At 42.1% G+C, this 17,336-nt stretch overlaps 1 protein-coding gene across 2 annotated transcripts in view; it reads left to right on the forward strand.

The window, feature by feature from the left end:
* Positions 1–17,336, forward strand: part of LOC306914200 (netrin receptor UNC5D-like) — a 594,918-nt gene that overhangs the window by 568,709 nt on the left and 8,873 nt on the right. For both annotated transcript variants that reach the window (XM_079491179.1, XM_079491178.1), the window contains 6 exons: positions 1,952–2,126; positions 5,221–5,388; positions 7,588–7,752; positions 8,738–8,770; positions 13,483–13,668; positions 14,500–14,649. In XM_079491179.1, the coding sequence (XP_079347305.1) occupies positions 1,952–2,126; positions 5,221–5,388; positions 7,588–7,752; positions 8,738–8,770; positions 13,483–13,668; positions 14,500–14,649 (877 nt within the window). The remainder of the gene's footprint in view (positions 1–1,951; positions 2,127–5,220; positions 5,389–7,587; positions 7,753–8,737; positions 8,771–13,482; positions 13,669–14,499; positions 14,650–17,336) is intronic.

Consider the following 17,336-nt stretch of genomic DNA (forward strand, 5'->3'; position numbering starts at 1 on the left):
AATGGGTAACCTACTAACCTACACAAAATTGACCAGGGGTGCCCCAGGGGTCTGTATTAAGCCCCCTACTTTGTTTCCCCTCCACACCAAGGGCCCTGTCTTGTGCACCGCCGTATACCCCTTGTGTCTATTTTCTTTGTTCTTTTAGAATCTTGAAAAACATTTTAAAAATAGTGAAATTAGCTATACATTACATGTTGTGAGCTTGTAGATCGGCTATTTTAACTGTTTTAAGTACCCATTTAGGCCTGACGTCGAAATAAAAAAAACGTTCGCTCTGAAAGAATATATATTCAAAGATTTGTGCCGCATTTTTACGATTTTTCAAAAATAGCAGACCTACAAGCTCGTATCACGCCACTCGTGGCGCGCTATGAGCTTGTAGATCTGCTATTTTTCAATAGCTAAAGTATAGCATAATGCTTAGTTAAAACACCAAAAGGGGTTCCCGCCTAGAATGGGTTAAAGTGTTTTTCAAAATAGTAAAATAATACCCCAAATCTCTTCTCCAAAAAGTGTCGATCTACAAGCTTTGTTGACAAAATGGTCAATATATTAGGCTTAGTTTTAGTCATCGTAGCTTGGTTTTTATTTAGTTTCTATCTAGTTTTCGTCAGTGAAAAATGGTAGTCGACAGACATTTTTCATCATAGTTTTAGTCAACGAAATCAACACTGCTGCATTGTTCTCTTTCGGTTCATTACAGTACCTTGTTGTTTGTTTGTTGGGTTCATGACATTTACGCTAATATCACACTTCGATTCATAAGTCGACCCAAATGAGAGTGTCGTACAATTATTGAGAAGAGTGGTTGAAAAACACAGGCATTTGAGTTCACTGAAAACACATTAAAATGCAAATTGGGGAACACAAGATCTCACCTTGAAATGAACAGAAAGATTATAGACAAGAAAACAAAGTTGGTATTATCAAAAATAAAGACAATTAACACCATGCAGCTGACATGACATAATGCTGTAACAGTTATGGTTGAAAACTATAACACCAAGTGTGTGAAATGACAAGTAAAAAGATATTCCTGATACGGGAAAGAATCATAAAAGTATAGACTATGGAACATTTCATATCCAAAAATACTTTAGAGAGAGAACTTGGCTTGTGTTGAAACCCACGCGCACACCCTTAAGAACACTCCTGGTTGCTCCTTGTGTGTGATGCCGTTCATCCCAGTTTGAGTGGAAAGGAGTGTGTTTCGGAAGTAGTGAGAAAATGACAGGATACATGACACTTATATTATACTGTAAGAGTTGTGTGAGAGTTTAGAAACTGATTTTATTATATAGTTTTGCTGTTGTTAAACTTTTACACTATTATTATTACTTTTCTTTATTCTTCATTCACCCTTAAAGGAGCATTCAGTGATTTGGATGATTTGGAAAACCCCCCGGTCTGCCCCGGTAACAAGATGTGCACAACTGCACATGCACACGCACTACAGTGGGGGAACACGCAACAGGCCAACAGCACACACACCAAGGCCTGCCCCCGCTCAATCATGATTGGCGGAAGGCCCCTCTCTATCCTGATTGGATGACGGCTGGGCCACCTAGCCAAAAACGAAACCTAAGGTTTTTTGACTGCCAGGTGTTAACTGGGGACAGTGAGGAACTCCTTATATGGTCAGCACACTCCATAGTAGGGAGGATTATCACAACAAAACAAAAAAATAAGTGATATTTGAATTAAGTGAAATCACTGAATATACCTTTAAAGGAGAAATACAAAAAATGCTTCATCGCTCTCGCAGCTATAAGGGGTCCTTGGCCTCGGGAAACTTTGAAGGAGGTTTAAATAAGGTATAATTCTACTCTTCCACAGGGTGACATCAATGACTTGGAGGACAGTGTCAACGGATGTTATCAGCTGGAATACCTCACTGACATCAGATGTTAAGTCATTGTGTTTGTTTGCATTCAATGTCTTTGTGAAGGTGGAGTGGTTGAAGAACGAGGAGCCTGTGAACTTGGACGGGATGGTCGACTCCAGAGTGGATCAGAACCTCATCATTCCAGAGGCCCATCTGTCAGACTCTGGGAACTACACGTGCGTGGCCAGTAACATCGTGGCCAAGAGACGCAGCTCCACGGCCACCGTGGTTGTCTACGGTAAGATGCACTTACTGTACATGCCTTCATTTGATCCTGTATTTGCTAAATAGTTACTGTATCGATTTCAAATCATTGAATCGTATCGTCTCGTATCGCCATAATGAACCAATATCATGCATGTATCGTATCGTCAACCATGTAACCAATCTTCAGGTAATTAAATCATTTGACAAAAATAAATGTAAAATGCAATTAGCATTTACATTTAATCTACAGATGTGCTCATTCTATGACGGAATGAAAATTATAAATAAAAGATCATTTAATTTACGATTAAAAAAAATGAAATAAGATGAACACCACTTTATTTTTAGACAAAAGTGAATATATAATATAATATAATAGCATTTACATTTTATCTCAAGGTCTGCTCATTCTATGACTGAATGAAAAAGCAAAAGAAAATCACATTGCTTTATAATTTTTGAATCGTACACTGCGCACTAAGTGACAGATTCCAAATGGGTACTTGGCTAAAGTAATGCCACAGGAAACTGACACTATTCCATTGGTTCACAATTCAAGGTAACTGACTGCTAGCTGCTGAAGATAGCACACTTTACCACTGCGCCACCCCATCGCATTTTTTTTTAATCATTATCCATTTTAAGTCAAGTCGTACGATTTGTCACAAATGTTACCGCAGTGAAATTTGTTCTCCGCATTTGACCCATCTCTTGGAGCGGTGAGCTGCAGCCGTGCAGCGCGGGAATCATTTGATTAGTAGATTTGACCCCCCAATCCAACCCTTTGATGCTGAGTGTCAAGCATCAAAGCAGTCCCATTTTTACAGTCTTTGGTATGACCCGGCCGGGGATCAAACCCCGACCTCCCAGTTTCAGGGCGGACACTCTAACCACAAGGCCACTGAGCTGGTGAAACTCTCAGAATGTGCAAATTGTTACAAGGATTAGATACAAATGCTTACATTTGTACACTCGTGACAGGAGTCAAGATCTTACAGACAGTGAAATTGTACACATACCAGTATTCAGATGATTTCTAGTACATATCCAGGCAGACACAGTACAACCGTCAGCTAATGTATCCACCGTCGATTAATTACATAAACTGAGAGTGTTAACCTCACCCTCAGGTTACTCTCACGCTGTTCAGTTAACTTAACAGTTACTTCATCAACTGTTAATTAACTGAGTGTTAATTAAATTAACCGAGGCTGTCCAAATCTGGTGTACAAATGGAACCAAATGGAGCGACCCTAAGGGTTCATTTGGTTCCATTTATTTAGCACCTTTGTGTTTTAGCATACATACTAGGCTACCTGCAGGTCTTTACGAGCTCTTTTCTTTTGCCGTTCCGTTGGCTGCTCTGTGAAGAAGGAAACAACAAGCTGCTATTCCACTGTGGGGAAAAACTCCACAGCTCATTAATTGCAGTGTTTCCACATTTACTTTTCTCGACGTCTATCGAAACACCAGAGCGGCTCCTTTTGTTTTAGCAGAACGCCAGCGAAAGACAACTTCTTCTGACAATCCAGTCTCAGCTTTTTCCAGCAGTCGAGGCCCATCAGTCATCTGTCAGCACGTGTATATAGGCCACCACTTGGCACACTAGTTTGTTTAACACAGTCAAATCCTTCCTGATGTTGTCTTGAGTTATAATAGTAACTTAACACATTTTGTGCCCAAGACGTCCACAGACGTCCTGGGAATTACCATATGCGGTGACCAGGACGTTTTTTTTTAAATTGTTTTTGTGATTTTCATAACGAATACAAAAATGACAAAAATAACATTGGGCACCCTGGGTCACTATTTTGAAAGTGTGGGCACACAAAGCCTTAATAACAATTCACAACCAAAGCAGTGTGCACTGATGGTCTTTGAACCATCGCAATGTAACGTCGTCTCTCGCCTGTATGACGGTGACTTCACATACGTATCCTTGTTATGTTAACAGTGACTCAGATGTATGTCTTATGTGATAGATTTTTGATGAATTGAACATGGTGGACCCTCTTGTAAACAAGTGTAATGCTTAATTGGGTCGTCCACTCACAGTTAACAGCCTTTGTATTGATTTTGTGCTTGAAATGTACTGTAATTCTGCAAACTGTTCATACATATTTCAATCAATCAATCAATCAAATCGTATGGGGGAGATGCTGTGCGTATGTATAGGGCTGTCACGATTACATCATTTATGTTGACGATTAATAGTAAATCATTGTGCTTTAACGATTTAATCGTGTTTCTGCCGTGGAATATATAAATAATAATACAAATTACATTTCTGTATAGGCTATAATGTATAGGCTTCGTAGTTTCAAATTGCACAAGGCTACAAATAAAATAAAACATAAGAATTGCGGAAATGGCTGATCTACATGCTTGCAACGCGTCGCAAGCTTGTAGATCTGCTATTTCTGCTATTTTGGGCAAATGTATGAGCATTTTTCAACATGGAGACGATTATGCAAAATAATTGTGATTATCTTAAATAATTGCGATAAGGCGATTATGTAATATTGTGAGAGGCCGTATGTACCCCAGTAAGCTGTTGGATTGGAGGAACACATTACACTGACATCACATCACATGCGATTGAAAACTTATATTAGATTATATCTTTCTATATAAAATAATATATTGTCGGGAAAAGAAGAGTGAAGTAGAAAGTAAGGATCAAAACAAAAATTTATTCTCAGCTTCATTGTCACATCACAGTTTACAGAAGTAAAAAAAAAAAAGGGGGTGAAATTTGTTCCTGTGCATGATTCCCATCGTTATCGTTATTTCCATATACGAAAAGAAGGGGAACTTGAAGAAGGGGGAGGGGGGGAGTTGTGGAAGGAGATAATTGCTTTGGAGGAACGCTTTCTGACATCTCTGCAGTGTCACAGTCACAGTGGTGACACGGGAATTGCATTTATTCTGGCAGTATACTGTACTTGAGAAGAATTGTGAGGTACTACTACAGTACCACACACACACACGCGCGCACACACACACACACACACACACACACACACACACACACACACACACGTCACACGCATGTAATGTTTTTCCATTCCACCATTGCTTATAGGGCATCTCTCTTTGTCTCTTTTCTCCTCCTCCTCCTCCAGTAAACGGAGGCTGGTCCTCGTGGGCCGACTGGTCCTCCTGCAACGTGCGCTGTGGGCGGGGCATGCAGAGGCGTTCGCGCACGTGCACACACCCCGCCCCTCTCAACGGGGGGCTGTTCTGTGAGGGCATGTCCGTGCAGAGGAGCACCTGCAACGCATTATGTCCAGGTATAGGCGCCACACCATGATTGCTCTGCTCCTTGTATAACCCATTGAGACCCCAGGAGGCCTATTCTACAAATGTTAAAAATCAGACCCATCTGAACTGAGTGGTGCTGTGGTACTGTACAAGCCCTCCTCCCTGGCGTGTGCGTGTGTGTGCGTGTGTGTGTGTGCGCATGTGTGTGTGTTAGGCTGCGCAATAGTGACACTTTGTGGACAACAAACGCTATTTCCGTACTCGGACGGACAGACACAGGGACAGACCCAGCCAGGGACACACATTACGGGCTAGCACCACTCAAAAATGGTAGATGTACAAGGTCGCATCGCGGCATTGGATATCTGCTATTTTTGAATAGCCAACGCAAAAATCGAAATTGACACAGGTGATTTACTGGTTTTAAAGTCAAGTCTGGTCAAGTCAATTTTATTTATAAAGCACATTTAAAAACAGACAACGGCCGACCAAAGTGCTGTACACCAAGAGAAAAAACTAATATTACACATTGCACAATTTATAAACTCATTTCGCAAAAGGATCACATATTACACAGCACATCAAGGATAAAAAACATCAAACAACAACATTAAAGGAGTAGTTCACCCAAAAATGGGACCAGCGATAACTGGACCGAACCGAACGTAGCCGAGAAACATTCTAATTTGCCGCGCCCGCCCCGAAACGGCCCAGAGAAGGATTTAATTGGATCCTGTGGAAACGGAGTCGAGAAGAATTGGACGGTTTGGACCCGGTCCGAAACGGCGCTGATTAAAATCACATCCGATCCTAAGTAGATTTGGACCCATAGTGTGTCCAATGCTATATTATGCTTATTTTCACTATGACAGAGACTGCTCGTCTATGAGAGACGTCACCCCCGCCTTTCCGACTCAGCGAAGCGGAGGGTTGCATAATATTAGTGCATTTTGCGGCACCGCAATTCGTCGACAATCACAACAAAACTATCCCACATTGCTCGCTTTGATTTGTAGTTTGCTTTGCGTTTCACCGGCTCGCTCGTTCAAGAGGGCCGCCATGATTTCATTAATACAGCCTGTGTGTGTGTGTGTGTGTGTGTGTGTGTGTGTGTGTGTGTGTGTGTGTGTGTGTGTGTGTGTGTGTGTGTGTGTGTGTGTGTGTGTGTGTGTGTGTGTGTGTGTGTGTGTGTGTGTGTTGGGGTGCGCCTCACTCCAATTCGTCGTGAATGTAGAACAGAGTCTGGGTTATTCTGCAGTCACACCACGGCGATTTGGATTGTTACGCATCCCGATCCCAACAGCGCACACACACACACACACACACACACACACACACACACACACACACACACACACACACACACACACACACACACACACACACACACACACACACACACACACACACACACACACACACACACTGAGGAGAAGAACTAACCCAGCCCTCATATTTTAGTCTGTTCAACCGACAATATGGATTTTTAGAATGGAATAATTACAACGCACGCATGTCTATTTTTTAAATCTATTTTTAATTCCACATCTGCGTTGTCGCTGATGAAAGGCTTGAACGCCGAAACGCGTTCGTTGTACCATGTCAACCATTACATGAATTAAAAGTGCCTTAAAACGAGAGTTCCGTGAGTGCTGGTTTTCTCTTTTAGAGATTTTTCTGTGAAATTATAATAATTATTAACTTGGCTCTCATTGCTCTGTAATCCAAGGCTGACAACTACGAAACGTTTGCCGGTGCACCTGTATTTATGACAGCACTTTCTTGGGAACACAGCTCTCTCTCTCTCTCTCTCTCCCTCTCTCTCTCCCTGTGCTACATTTAGGGTAATTACTAATTTCTCTTCAAAAAAGTATATTTTTATGCTCTGACCTCATTCGGTTTATGTCTGCAACGTTAGGCGACACACAGCCTTCTTAGACAGCAGCCCTGAAAACAAACAAACTATGGAAGTATGTGGGAAATGAATTTAACCTCGGGGGACCCCAGATGATTAGCTTAATGTGCAACACATGTGTTCTCACTCGACAGCAAACAAACCAACATACAGCGTATACAGAGTATCTGCACATTTCTAAAGTGACAATTGAATTACTTTTAATACCAAATTGGCAGAATTGTGTGTGTGTATATATATATATATATATATATATATATATATATATACTGTATATATAATATGTATTGTTTTACGTCATCTCTTCTCTCAGTGGACGGGGGTTGGGGTCCATGGAGTGAGTGGACGGCGTGTGGCACGACGTGTCAGAGGCAGCGCGGCCGAGAGTGCTCGTCTCCGCGACCCAGACACGGGGGGCTTCTGTGTGACGGAGCGACGCGGAGCCATGACAACTGCACCGGGGGTCTCTGCACACACAGTACTGTACTTTAAGTCATTTAGGCCTGACGTCGACATTTTTAAAAATGTATTTTTTTAAAATGTATTTTTTTTCTGAAAAACTTCATGTTTCTATATCAGTGGTTCTCAATATTTCATGTCAAGGACCCCCAAAAATATATGAAATTGGCCGCTGAACCCCATCTGAAAACGTGTTGTTTCAGGGACCACCTCCCAGAAGCAAAGATCTGAGTTAAAAAACGTTCTGAAAGAATATTATATTCAAAGATTTGCGCCACATTTTCACGATTTTTCAAAAATAGCAGACCTACAAGCTTGTAGCGCGCCACTCGGTGGCGCGCTATGAGCTTGTAGATCTGCTATTTTTCAATAGCTAAATTATAACATAATGTTTAAAACACCAAAAGGGGTCCCCACCAAAAATGGGTTAAGTGACATTTTGATTTGTTGATTTTTTTCCAACTGTGCCGTATTAAGAAGCTCTGTTGTTTCAGCGCGACCTCGCCCTGTGATTATTATTACAAAACATACATTGTCACTTAAGGTTGACCGGTGTCCCTCAGGGCTCTATACTAGTGTATTTTTACTATTTTCACTAGTATTCACTAGTAGTTATTGTGTGTCGACAAGCTCATGCCGTGTCGCGCTGTGACTCGTTGCAAGCTCGACTATTTTCCTGCGAAAGCTTTCCCCACAATACGAATACTGGAGTTTAAGTTTACGTTTATTTTTGAGTGGTGCAACCACTCCAAGGAACAGCAATGTCTGTCCTACTCCTAACCTATGTGACTATGTCCTATGTGACTATGTTTAGAGTACCAGTAGGGGCAAAAGTGGCGCTGTTGTGCCAGAAATAGAGAGAGAGAGAGATAGTGTTGCACTGTTGCCTGCTAATTACAGAGAGAGAGAGATAGAGGCAGGGGGAGAGGGGAGTTGCACCACTCAGTTCACACGGGTGTGATTTTTTACTATATCAAAGTAAAACTCTGTATTTTCATTTGCAGATGGAAAGCTGTTACATGACGTGACACCACATGGTGAGTTCTTTCTCCGTTATTACAGTCATTTTCCAATTTTGATTCTGGAACGTTATGTAAATTCTGGCTTATCTTCCTATATAATGCCTAATTTGCACAATTATTATGCTGTGTTTGAATTTGAATCCTGAAAAAAAAGTTTGGGACATAATGCGGTTTGACAGAGACTGTTGTATGTCAACTGGCAAAAATACCTGATCTACAAGCTCACAGCCAACATTTGCCTATTTTTGCTGAATGTTCACCTGTTGTTATATTCCCAGAATAGGGACATTAGACGCTTTGTGAGCTTCGAGATCTATTATTGCTGCTGTATGTTCACTTATTCTTACCAAACGATTGCCTATAGTCTTACAGAATGTTTGCCCGGAATAGGGATGAGCTGTCCCTTGACAGTGATGTGCTCATTTGCATACATAGATAATTAGAATGATAATCCAATTATGTTATCACAACACTTCTGTTATAAGCACCTGCTATCCCTCTTCACATCTCTGGCACCATCTCATGTGTACAACTCTCCTCTCCAATCCTAAAATGTAAATACATAAAATATTAGCCTCATGTACTACTCTCCTCTCTAACCCTAACCCAATCCTAAAATATCACACATTTTCAGCCATGGTTCCCTTTGGACGACACAAAGGAGACTTTGTGTCTCCATAGGGAACCACTGCTGGTCGTCAAGTTATTGGCTTAAAGAATCCATGAATTCAAGTCTCCATGGGGTGAGCAATCGATAGAAAAGTATTTTGGGGGATGAACTATGCCTTTAACCCATTTTGACCGTAGGACGTGTGGAAACGTCATAGCTAATCCAATGCTATTCTATTACACTTTATTTTAGTGATGAAATATTTATGCCATCGCATCTACAATCTTGGAGAGATTGGGTATGGGTCAGACTCACAGTGGAATGAAGGTTTTTTAATTTGGACGTCAAACAGACAGTATATAACCAGTGGATTATCTGGACATTATATTATACATATAATGTTTGTACGCTACTTGAGTAAAAGTATCAATTCGCCCAGGCGGTGGCGTAACCGTCTGGGCACCCGACTGGTAATCCAGTCGCAGTGTGCCGCGGGTTCGACTCCCGAGCCCGACACGGCCTTTACTGCATGTCTTCCCCCATCTCTCTCCCGTTTCCTGTCAGCCTACTGTCTGTCCCTTCAAAAAACCAATAAAAGGCGTAAGCCGCAAAAACATATCTTAAAAAAAAAAAAAAAAGTATCAATTCTGCAATATAGAAATACTCTAGTCCGTAATTCAAAATGTACTTGAGTAAAAGTACAAATGTATTGGCATCAAAATGTAGCTTACCTAAAGTGCCAAAAATAATAGTGCTCGTTATGCAGAATGTCTCAGCCAAAATTAGGAAAATATATACAAAATATACAATAAACCCAAACAAACCTAAACTGGCCTGGGCCGTGGCTCAGCGGTCCAGGCACCTTGGCTTGGTAATCCAGTCTGGCAGTGTGCCGCGGGTTCGACTCCCGATCCCGACGGCCTTTACTGCATGTCTTCCCCCCCCCATCTCTCTACCCATTTCCTGTCCGCCATACTGTCTGTCCCTCCATAAAATATATAAAATAAAGGCAAAAGCCACAAAACCCCCCCAAAAAAAACCCCAAACCTAAACTAACAAAACCCAACTACAAACAGAAGAAACACAAATCAAAAACGTATCCCAAATAAAGAACTGTCCTTCTCAAGATTTGCAGACAGAGGCAGGTTACTCATGAGTCTCTTCAAAGGACAGGATGGTTGGGGGTGAGAGGATTCCCTGCTGCCCTGAAGCTGACAGTCCTCTGATCAAAGTCGATTTGGGAGTGAGCTTTATAGTGGATTGGGTGTGGCCACCATCCAATCCACTGCAGGTGTCATCCATCAGAGCTCATCAGAGCCAGCCAATCTGTGGAGAGGGCCAATTCCCCACAGCTGCAGGCACTCTCCAGTAATCAGTCTCATGGCTGCCACAAGTCCTCCTCCACCTCTCATAACTCTCCACCAGTTGGAGGAGCAGGAATCCTGGTATTTCTTGTCTATGGACGGAGTCTCTTTCACAACCAAAGTGGTGAGGCCAAGCAGGAGCTCCTCGTTGTGGGCGCACAGGTCTTTAAAATCCACCTCCTTCCTTTTGGTTGCATTCCTCTCTGTCCACTCAACCATAACCGCACCTTTGGCTTCGTCCACGGACTTCACCGCTGAAGAATGAACTCGGCCCTCGCTCCTGCTCATGTTCACAGTATGGCCGAGCAGACCGGAGCGGTGGTCACCTCACCACCGAAAATCCAGACTATGAATGAGCCTTGAGACATCCATTATGCAGCTGTGTTTCTTACATGGCTGGCTGCCATGTTTTCAATATGCTGTAGTTTTACAGCAGATGTTTTAATTTTAAAACAATATTAGTTATATTGTTTTAAAATTCATGCTAAAACTTAAAACGCATCTATGTTATAATAACATAGATGCATTTTAGAATTCTGGACCAGATACTGCATAGTTAATAGATGTCATAATGAAAATGTATTTCATCTCAATGAAACCAAAACAATATCTTCATTATTTATCCATTAACACATCTGTTTGTTGTTTCATGTAAAGGAGGGGTGTAAGAATGATGAATCTTCTAGTCTACTAAAACTTTCCATGCCCTCAATTAACCCGCTACTGTAGCTGTTAATGCCAATTTGCATATGGTTTGATCAAATTCCACTTCTTTGGAGATTGGGCCTCTTCGAAGTCTTTTCTCTGCCAGTCCTGATTTCAGCGCAGCTCTCATTATCTGCCCAGAACAAGCTGGTGAGCTTTATTTCCCATACTTTTGGTTCCTGGAGTTGTTGGGACGTACGTGGCTGCACTGGTGGGAATAGATATAGCATTATCGTCGCTAGCTAATGAGCTAGTGTAATGAATGGCTGTTGTCACAAAGTGGTGGAAAAGTAACGGAGTGCATATTGACTCCAATAAGTTCTGTGCTAATGTAATGGATGTGTGTTGTCACATTATCTCTGTGGAGTGCAATGGGGTGCAGTCTATAGCACAGCCTTTGCGCTAAAGTCCTTTTCAGTTCAAGGAAGCACAATTTGGAATTCTACCCACTAGCATAAGAGCGTGCCCATCATTTTAATCCATTTTGGGCAGGAACCCATGTGTTTTAAACATTGTTATAATTTAGCTATTGAAAAATAGCAGATCTACAAGCTCATAGCCACTCGGTGGCGCGCTACGAGCTTGTAGGTCTGCTATTTTTGAAAAATCGTGAAAATAGTTATTTCAGAAAACTGGAGGATTTAGAAGATTTTTTTCAAATTTTGAGGTCAGGCCTAAATGGTAAATGGTAAATGGTGCATTTATATAGCGCCTTTATCCAAGGCGCTTTACAGAGATTGTGCATTACATTCACCCATTCACACACACATTCATACACCGATGGCAGCGGAAACCATGCAAGGCACCAACTAGCACATCGGGAGCAATTAGGGGTTCAGGGCAGTATTATGCGTGTCTTAAGTACCAGGTCTTATTACTTAACTTAAGACCTGGAGGCGTGATCAATGCCATTTGGCTATTCTGAGTGGCCAAACAGCATTGACCACGCCTCCAGGTCCTAAGTTAAGTCATGAGACCTGGTACTTAAGACACGCATAATACTGCCCTCAGTGTCTTGCTCAAGGACACTTCGACAGTAACTCAGCCCGGGTTCGAACTGGCAACCTTGCGGTTGCCATCCAGGCACTCTACCCCTGAGCCACCGCCGCCACCAGGCCTGAATGGGTTACGGTCCAACTAAAAGGATGGATCATGGACAATCAAAACGTGAACATTTTTAATAGGCTATTTTTGCCTATCTTTGAAAGACAAAAAGTGGCTGCATGCACACACTGATATAGCCCAAAGTCCCAAGAATTAATTATAGGACTCAGAGAATAAATTAAGAAACCAACATTTCGGCAGACAACTCATGCCTTCTTCAGGGTATGTGGAAAAACATTCAAGGGTTGACATTTCAAATCACACATACTGTATTTACACTACAGTAGAGCCTGGGCTAGTCATACGACCAATCACATTCTGCAGTGGTATGTGGCTCTGTAGTCTCTCTCTCTTTCTCTCCCTCTCTGGTTCAGGTGTGGGAAGCAGCAGTGATGTAATCAATCTCTCTCTCTCTCTCTCTCTCTCTCTATCAATTTCACTTTATTGGCATGATAAAATATGTTATACATAGTTTCAATTGGATGTTTGAGAAATTTCCTGATTTGCCAGGGGACCCCACACTTCACTATCATAATGGTTCAATACCAGGGGACCCCACACTTCACTATCATAATGGTTCAATACCAGGGGACCCCACACTTCACTATCATAATGGTTCAATAATTGATTTGAAAATGTGCAGCCAAATTGTAATTGGAATATTAATTTGGACAGATTTTCTAATTATATAGAAATCCCTTCTTGCCTTTTCCCTCGGGTCATTCACAGCCATATTAAAATTCCCTGTGGAACTATTTTTTTTAAATCCCAGATATGCGTGCGTGCGTGCGTGCATGTTCGTTCTATCTTGGTGCAGCCTAGTACAAATGGGTATCTGCTTCCCTGACATCTGGACAGTTTCTGGAAAGGGTCTTTTTCATATTGACCGTCAGGGCCCAGGTCTGACAGAACTTAAGTGCTCTCTCTATCTCTCTCCGGTTCAGGTGTGGACAGCAGCAGTGACCTAGCTCTGTACTCGGGTGTGGCTGCAGGCCTGGTGACGGTGGTTGTGCTCATCGTGGGCGTCGCTCTGTACCGGAGGAACCAGAGCCAGTACGGCGTCGACGTCATCGACTCCTCTGCTCTCACTGGAGACTTCCAGTCCTTCACTTTCAAGTCCTCTAGCCAAGGTGAGCTTGATACACAAACACGCAGGCATGTATGCTGCGCCTTAATTTAGGACGGGATTCCCCTTTTGGGGGGTTTACCTTTCAAGATAGGAACCCCTTTTGGGGTACTTATCAACAAGTTTGAAATAAATATTAGAAGTTTTTCAGAAAACTTTAGGCATTTTTAGAATTGGCCTTCACGTCTAAATGGGTTAATGCCTTATATAATAATCTTATTAGGCATTTTCTCTTTTTTTCCCTCTTTTTTTTCAAATTTATAAATCATGCCTAATACCAGTGGTGGAAAGTAACTAAGTACTTATACTTAAGTACTGTACTTAAGTACAATTTTGAGGTATTTGTACTTTACTTGAGTATTTCCAATTTCCAGTACTTTTACTTCTACTCCACTACATCCCAGAGCCAAAATTTGTAGTTTTACTCCACTACAATTTAGTTACTAGTTACTTTGGCGATTTTAATTTTGATTAGAAAACATACCCTTTTCATACCCTGCTCACATTGCGACGCATTGTGAGCTTGTAGATCTGCTATTTTCAATAGATTTTCTACACATTTTGAACTTGTGAAATGGGACATTCTGCAATATGAGTACTTTTACTTTTAGTACTTTAAGTACATTTTGATGCCGATACTTTTGTACTTTTACTCAAGTACATTTTCAATTCTGTACTTTTACATGTAACGAAGTAGTTTTAACTTGCAGTATTGGTACTTTCACTTAAGTAAAACAATTGAGTACTTTTTCCACCACTGCCTAATACAATTAGGGATAAGGTGCCACGCAAGATAACTAAAACAACCCCATAACGATATTACTGTGTTTTTCAGGGAATCCTCTGCTGATCAACTCCTCCATGCAGCCTGACCTGACGGCATCCAGAACCTACACCAGCACCATGTGTTTCCAGGACTCCATGGAGAAGGACCTGATGGCCGAGCGCTCACTTCTTGATCCCTTGCCTGACCTCAAGGTCAAAGGTGAGAGGAAACAGATCCTTGCTTCCCTGCACTTGCTTGTGTCTTGCAGCCAAATGCCAATACCCCAACTTCCACCAGCTCAGTGGCCTTGTTAGAGTGTCCGCCCTGAGACTGGGAGGTCGGGGTTCAATCCCTGGCCGGGTCATACCAAAGATTCAAAATGGGACCCAGTGCCTCCCTGCTTGACACTCCGCATCAAGGGTTGGATTGGGGGTAAGTCCCTGCGACATACTAGCGTCATGTCCAGGGGGTGTACTTGTACATCAAGCTGCCTCACGCTACAGAAACATAGCCTGGCTAATAAGCCAGACTCAAATCACACTGTGTGGTATTTGAGTCTGGAGATGCTGTGTATGGATCTTGTTTCCCGGGGGGCGGGTTCAAACATTTTCTCTTTGACGCAATTGGTTAGAGCTACTGTCAGTCAAAGGTCTCAAGCATTGAACGTCACTGTACCAAAGCCCGCCCATATTGCATACCGTGTCCCGATTGGCCACACCAGTTCTCTGGTGTAGGTAATGGGCGTACAATTGAGCCTCTCCAGACCGTAATCCGCCGGCAGGCAATTATTTTTTGCCAACGGCTGATTCGATCTGGCTTATTAGCCAGGCTAACAGAAACAGGAGATAGGCTCCTGCCCTATGGGCCTCATGGCTCGGCAAGGCTACTTACAACTTCCACACTCGCTCACTCCACTCACGTCCTCCACTCGCACATTAGTCCCGCCTCCGAGCATGCAGGTGCAGCCACGTTCCAATTCTCACTCACCTGCATGTCATGATGTAGGCTATATTCGATGCTACATTTTCCATATAGGCTATGAGCTGTTTGACGTGCATTCTCCCACACCATGAACAACAAACAGCACGACTGTATAAATAAAGTCAACTCATTATTTAAAGGAGAATTCCATATTAGAACGCTTTCTTACCTTTATTTTGTAGTTGTTACGTCCCTGCACCAAAGAGGTCCAGGTGTTATTTTGTGCGAACGTGCATTATTGGCTATTTCCCCTACCATAGGCCCTCAATGGGGGTTGGGTTTTTGTGCTAATTTGCTTATTTCCATCGAAATGAGTAGTAAAGTGTGCCGCTTGGGATACTATTTACATTATGAAGAGAGGATATACAAAACAAAGCGATGGAAATAAGCGAATTAGCACAACACCCCATAGCGCCATTCAATTCAATGCAATTCATTGAGGGCTTATGGTAGGGGAAATAGCCAATAATGTGCTTTTGCACAAAATAACACCTGGACCTCTTTGGTGGGGACGTAACGAATACAAATAAAGGTAAACCTTCTAGTATTATTATTATTATTATTCTAGTATGGAATTGTGTTGCTTCAGTAGCTTTGATCACTGTTATTCAGAATGATGTTCAGTATATAAACCCACTTTAGTATCTCTGCAGTTGGGCCACTTTCACTCTTAAACCGTTCAACACACGCATGTGGCATGCAGGCACGTCTACATTTTAGGAAATGAGAACACGTAGGCAGTCAACACATCTGGGAAGCAGAAGAGAACAGACTGTTTGTTGCTGTTTGTACACTCTGAGTGGTTTGTGTGTAAAGCAACATAGCCAGCTGCAAGGACGGAGTGATTAACATCATGCTATTCAGCTCGGAACATCTTCCTGGAAGACATGTACTCATGTTTCCTGGCTCACAGCTCCTCAGAGAGAGGGCTCTTAATCCTTCCTCCTAGCACTTTGGAGCAGGAATAAAGGACCTGGCATGACCGTCCGTGAATCCACTTGGTTCAAGTGAGGATAGCGAACGGAGGCAATATTAGGCAGAAAAGTAGAGTAGAGTAGAGTAGAATAGAATAGAGTAGACCTGGTTGTCACACGGGTAGTGTCGCAGTGCTTATTACAGTCAAACTAGATGGCGCTGTTTCACCATGTTGATATGGTCATTTCTACCTTGAATATTTTGGGAAGACACCAAACACATTGATGTGAGAAGGGAAGGGATTTTGTCTTTTTTTTAGGTGAATTTTCATTTTGGTGTTGGTTTTGTAATAAACGTTTGTAGGAATCGGATATTAGACATTTAAAAAGGAATCACTTGTTGGAAAGAGGAGAGGACATCAATGGCTTCATTTTGAATTTTGATGCCATGTGTCTTAAGCTTTCTAAAGCCATGTAGCAGGCAGCTACCATTAAAAGTTTGTCATGTGGTCAGGTGTGAATGGTTGTCTCAACCAGCCCCATGCAGACTTCAATTCAACTAGTTAATGTAGGCCCATAGAATAGAAATCATTTCAATGCTCATCAGTAAATCATAAAGCTCCGCTAGCTTGTTTGCTAATGTTGTTTAAACCAGTCTCATTTTCATGTCAAGAACCCCCAATTCGTATGTACTCGTCTGCGGCCTGATTTTATTTTTTGCCAGGGAACCGTGTACCAGATTTGTGTTGTTAAAACATTCCACATTTTTCTAATGTTTTCCAAGATTCTTTTGAAAACAGCAGATCTACAAGCTCGCAACGCGTCGCACTGCCTATAGATGCTTCTTTTGGGCTTGTTTTCACTTTTCATAGACCTGGATGCTTATCTCTCTCACAAAATGTGGCTGCACTCAACTGGACCAACATGGTTTGAACAACACTGGCTTCAGTGGAGCCCTGCACTCCCTACCCTTACTTTAATTGGAAGCAGAACAAAACTATAAATACACTT

This window comes from Electrona antarctica, assembly GCF_951216825.1.
Source record: "Electrona antarctica genome assembly, chromosome: 21".
NCBI lineage: Eukaryota > Metazoa > Chordata > Actinopteri > Myctophiformes > Myctophidae > Electrona > Electrona antarctica.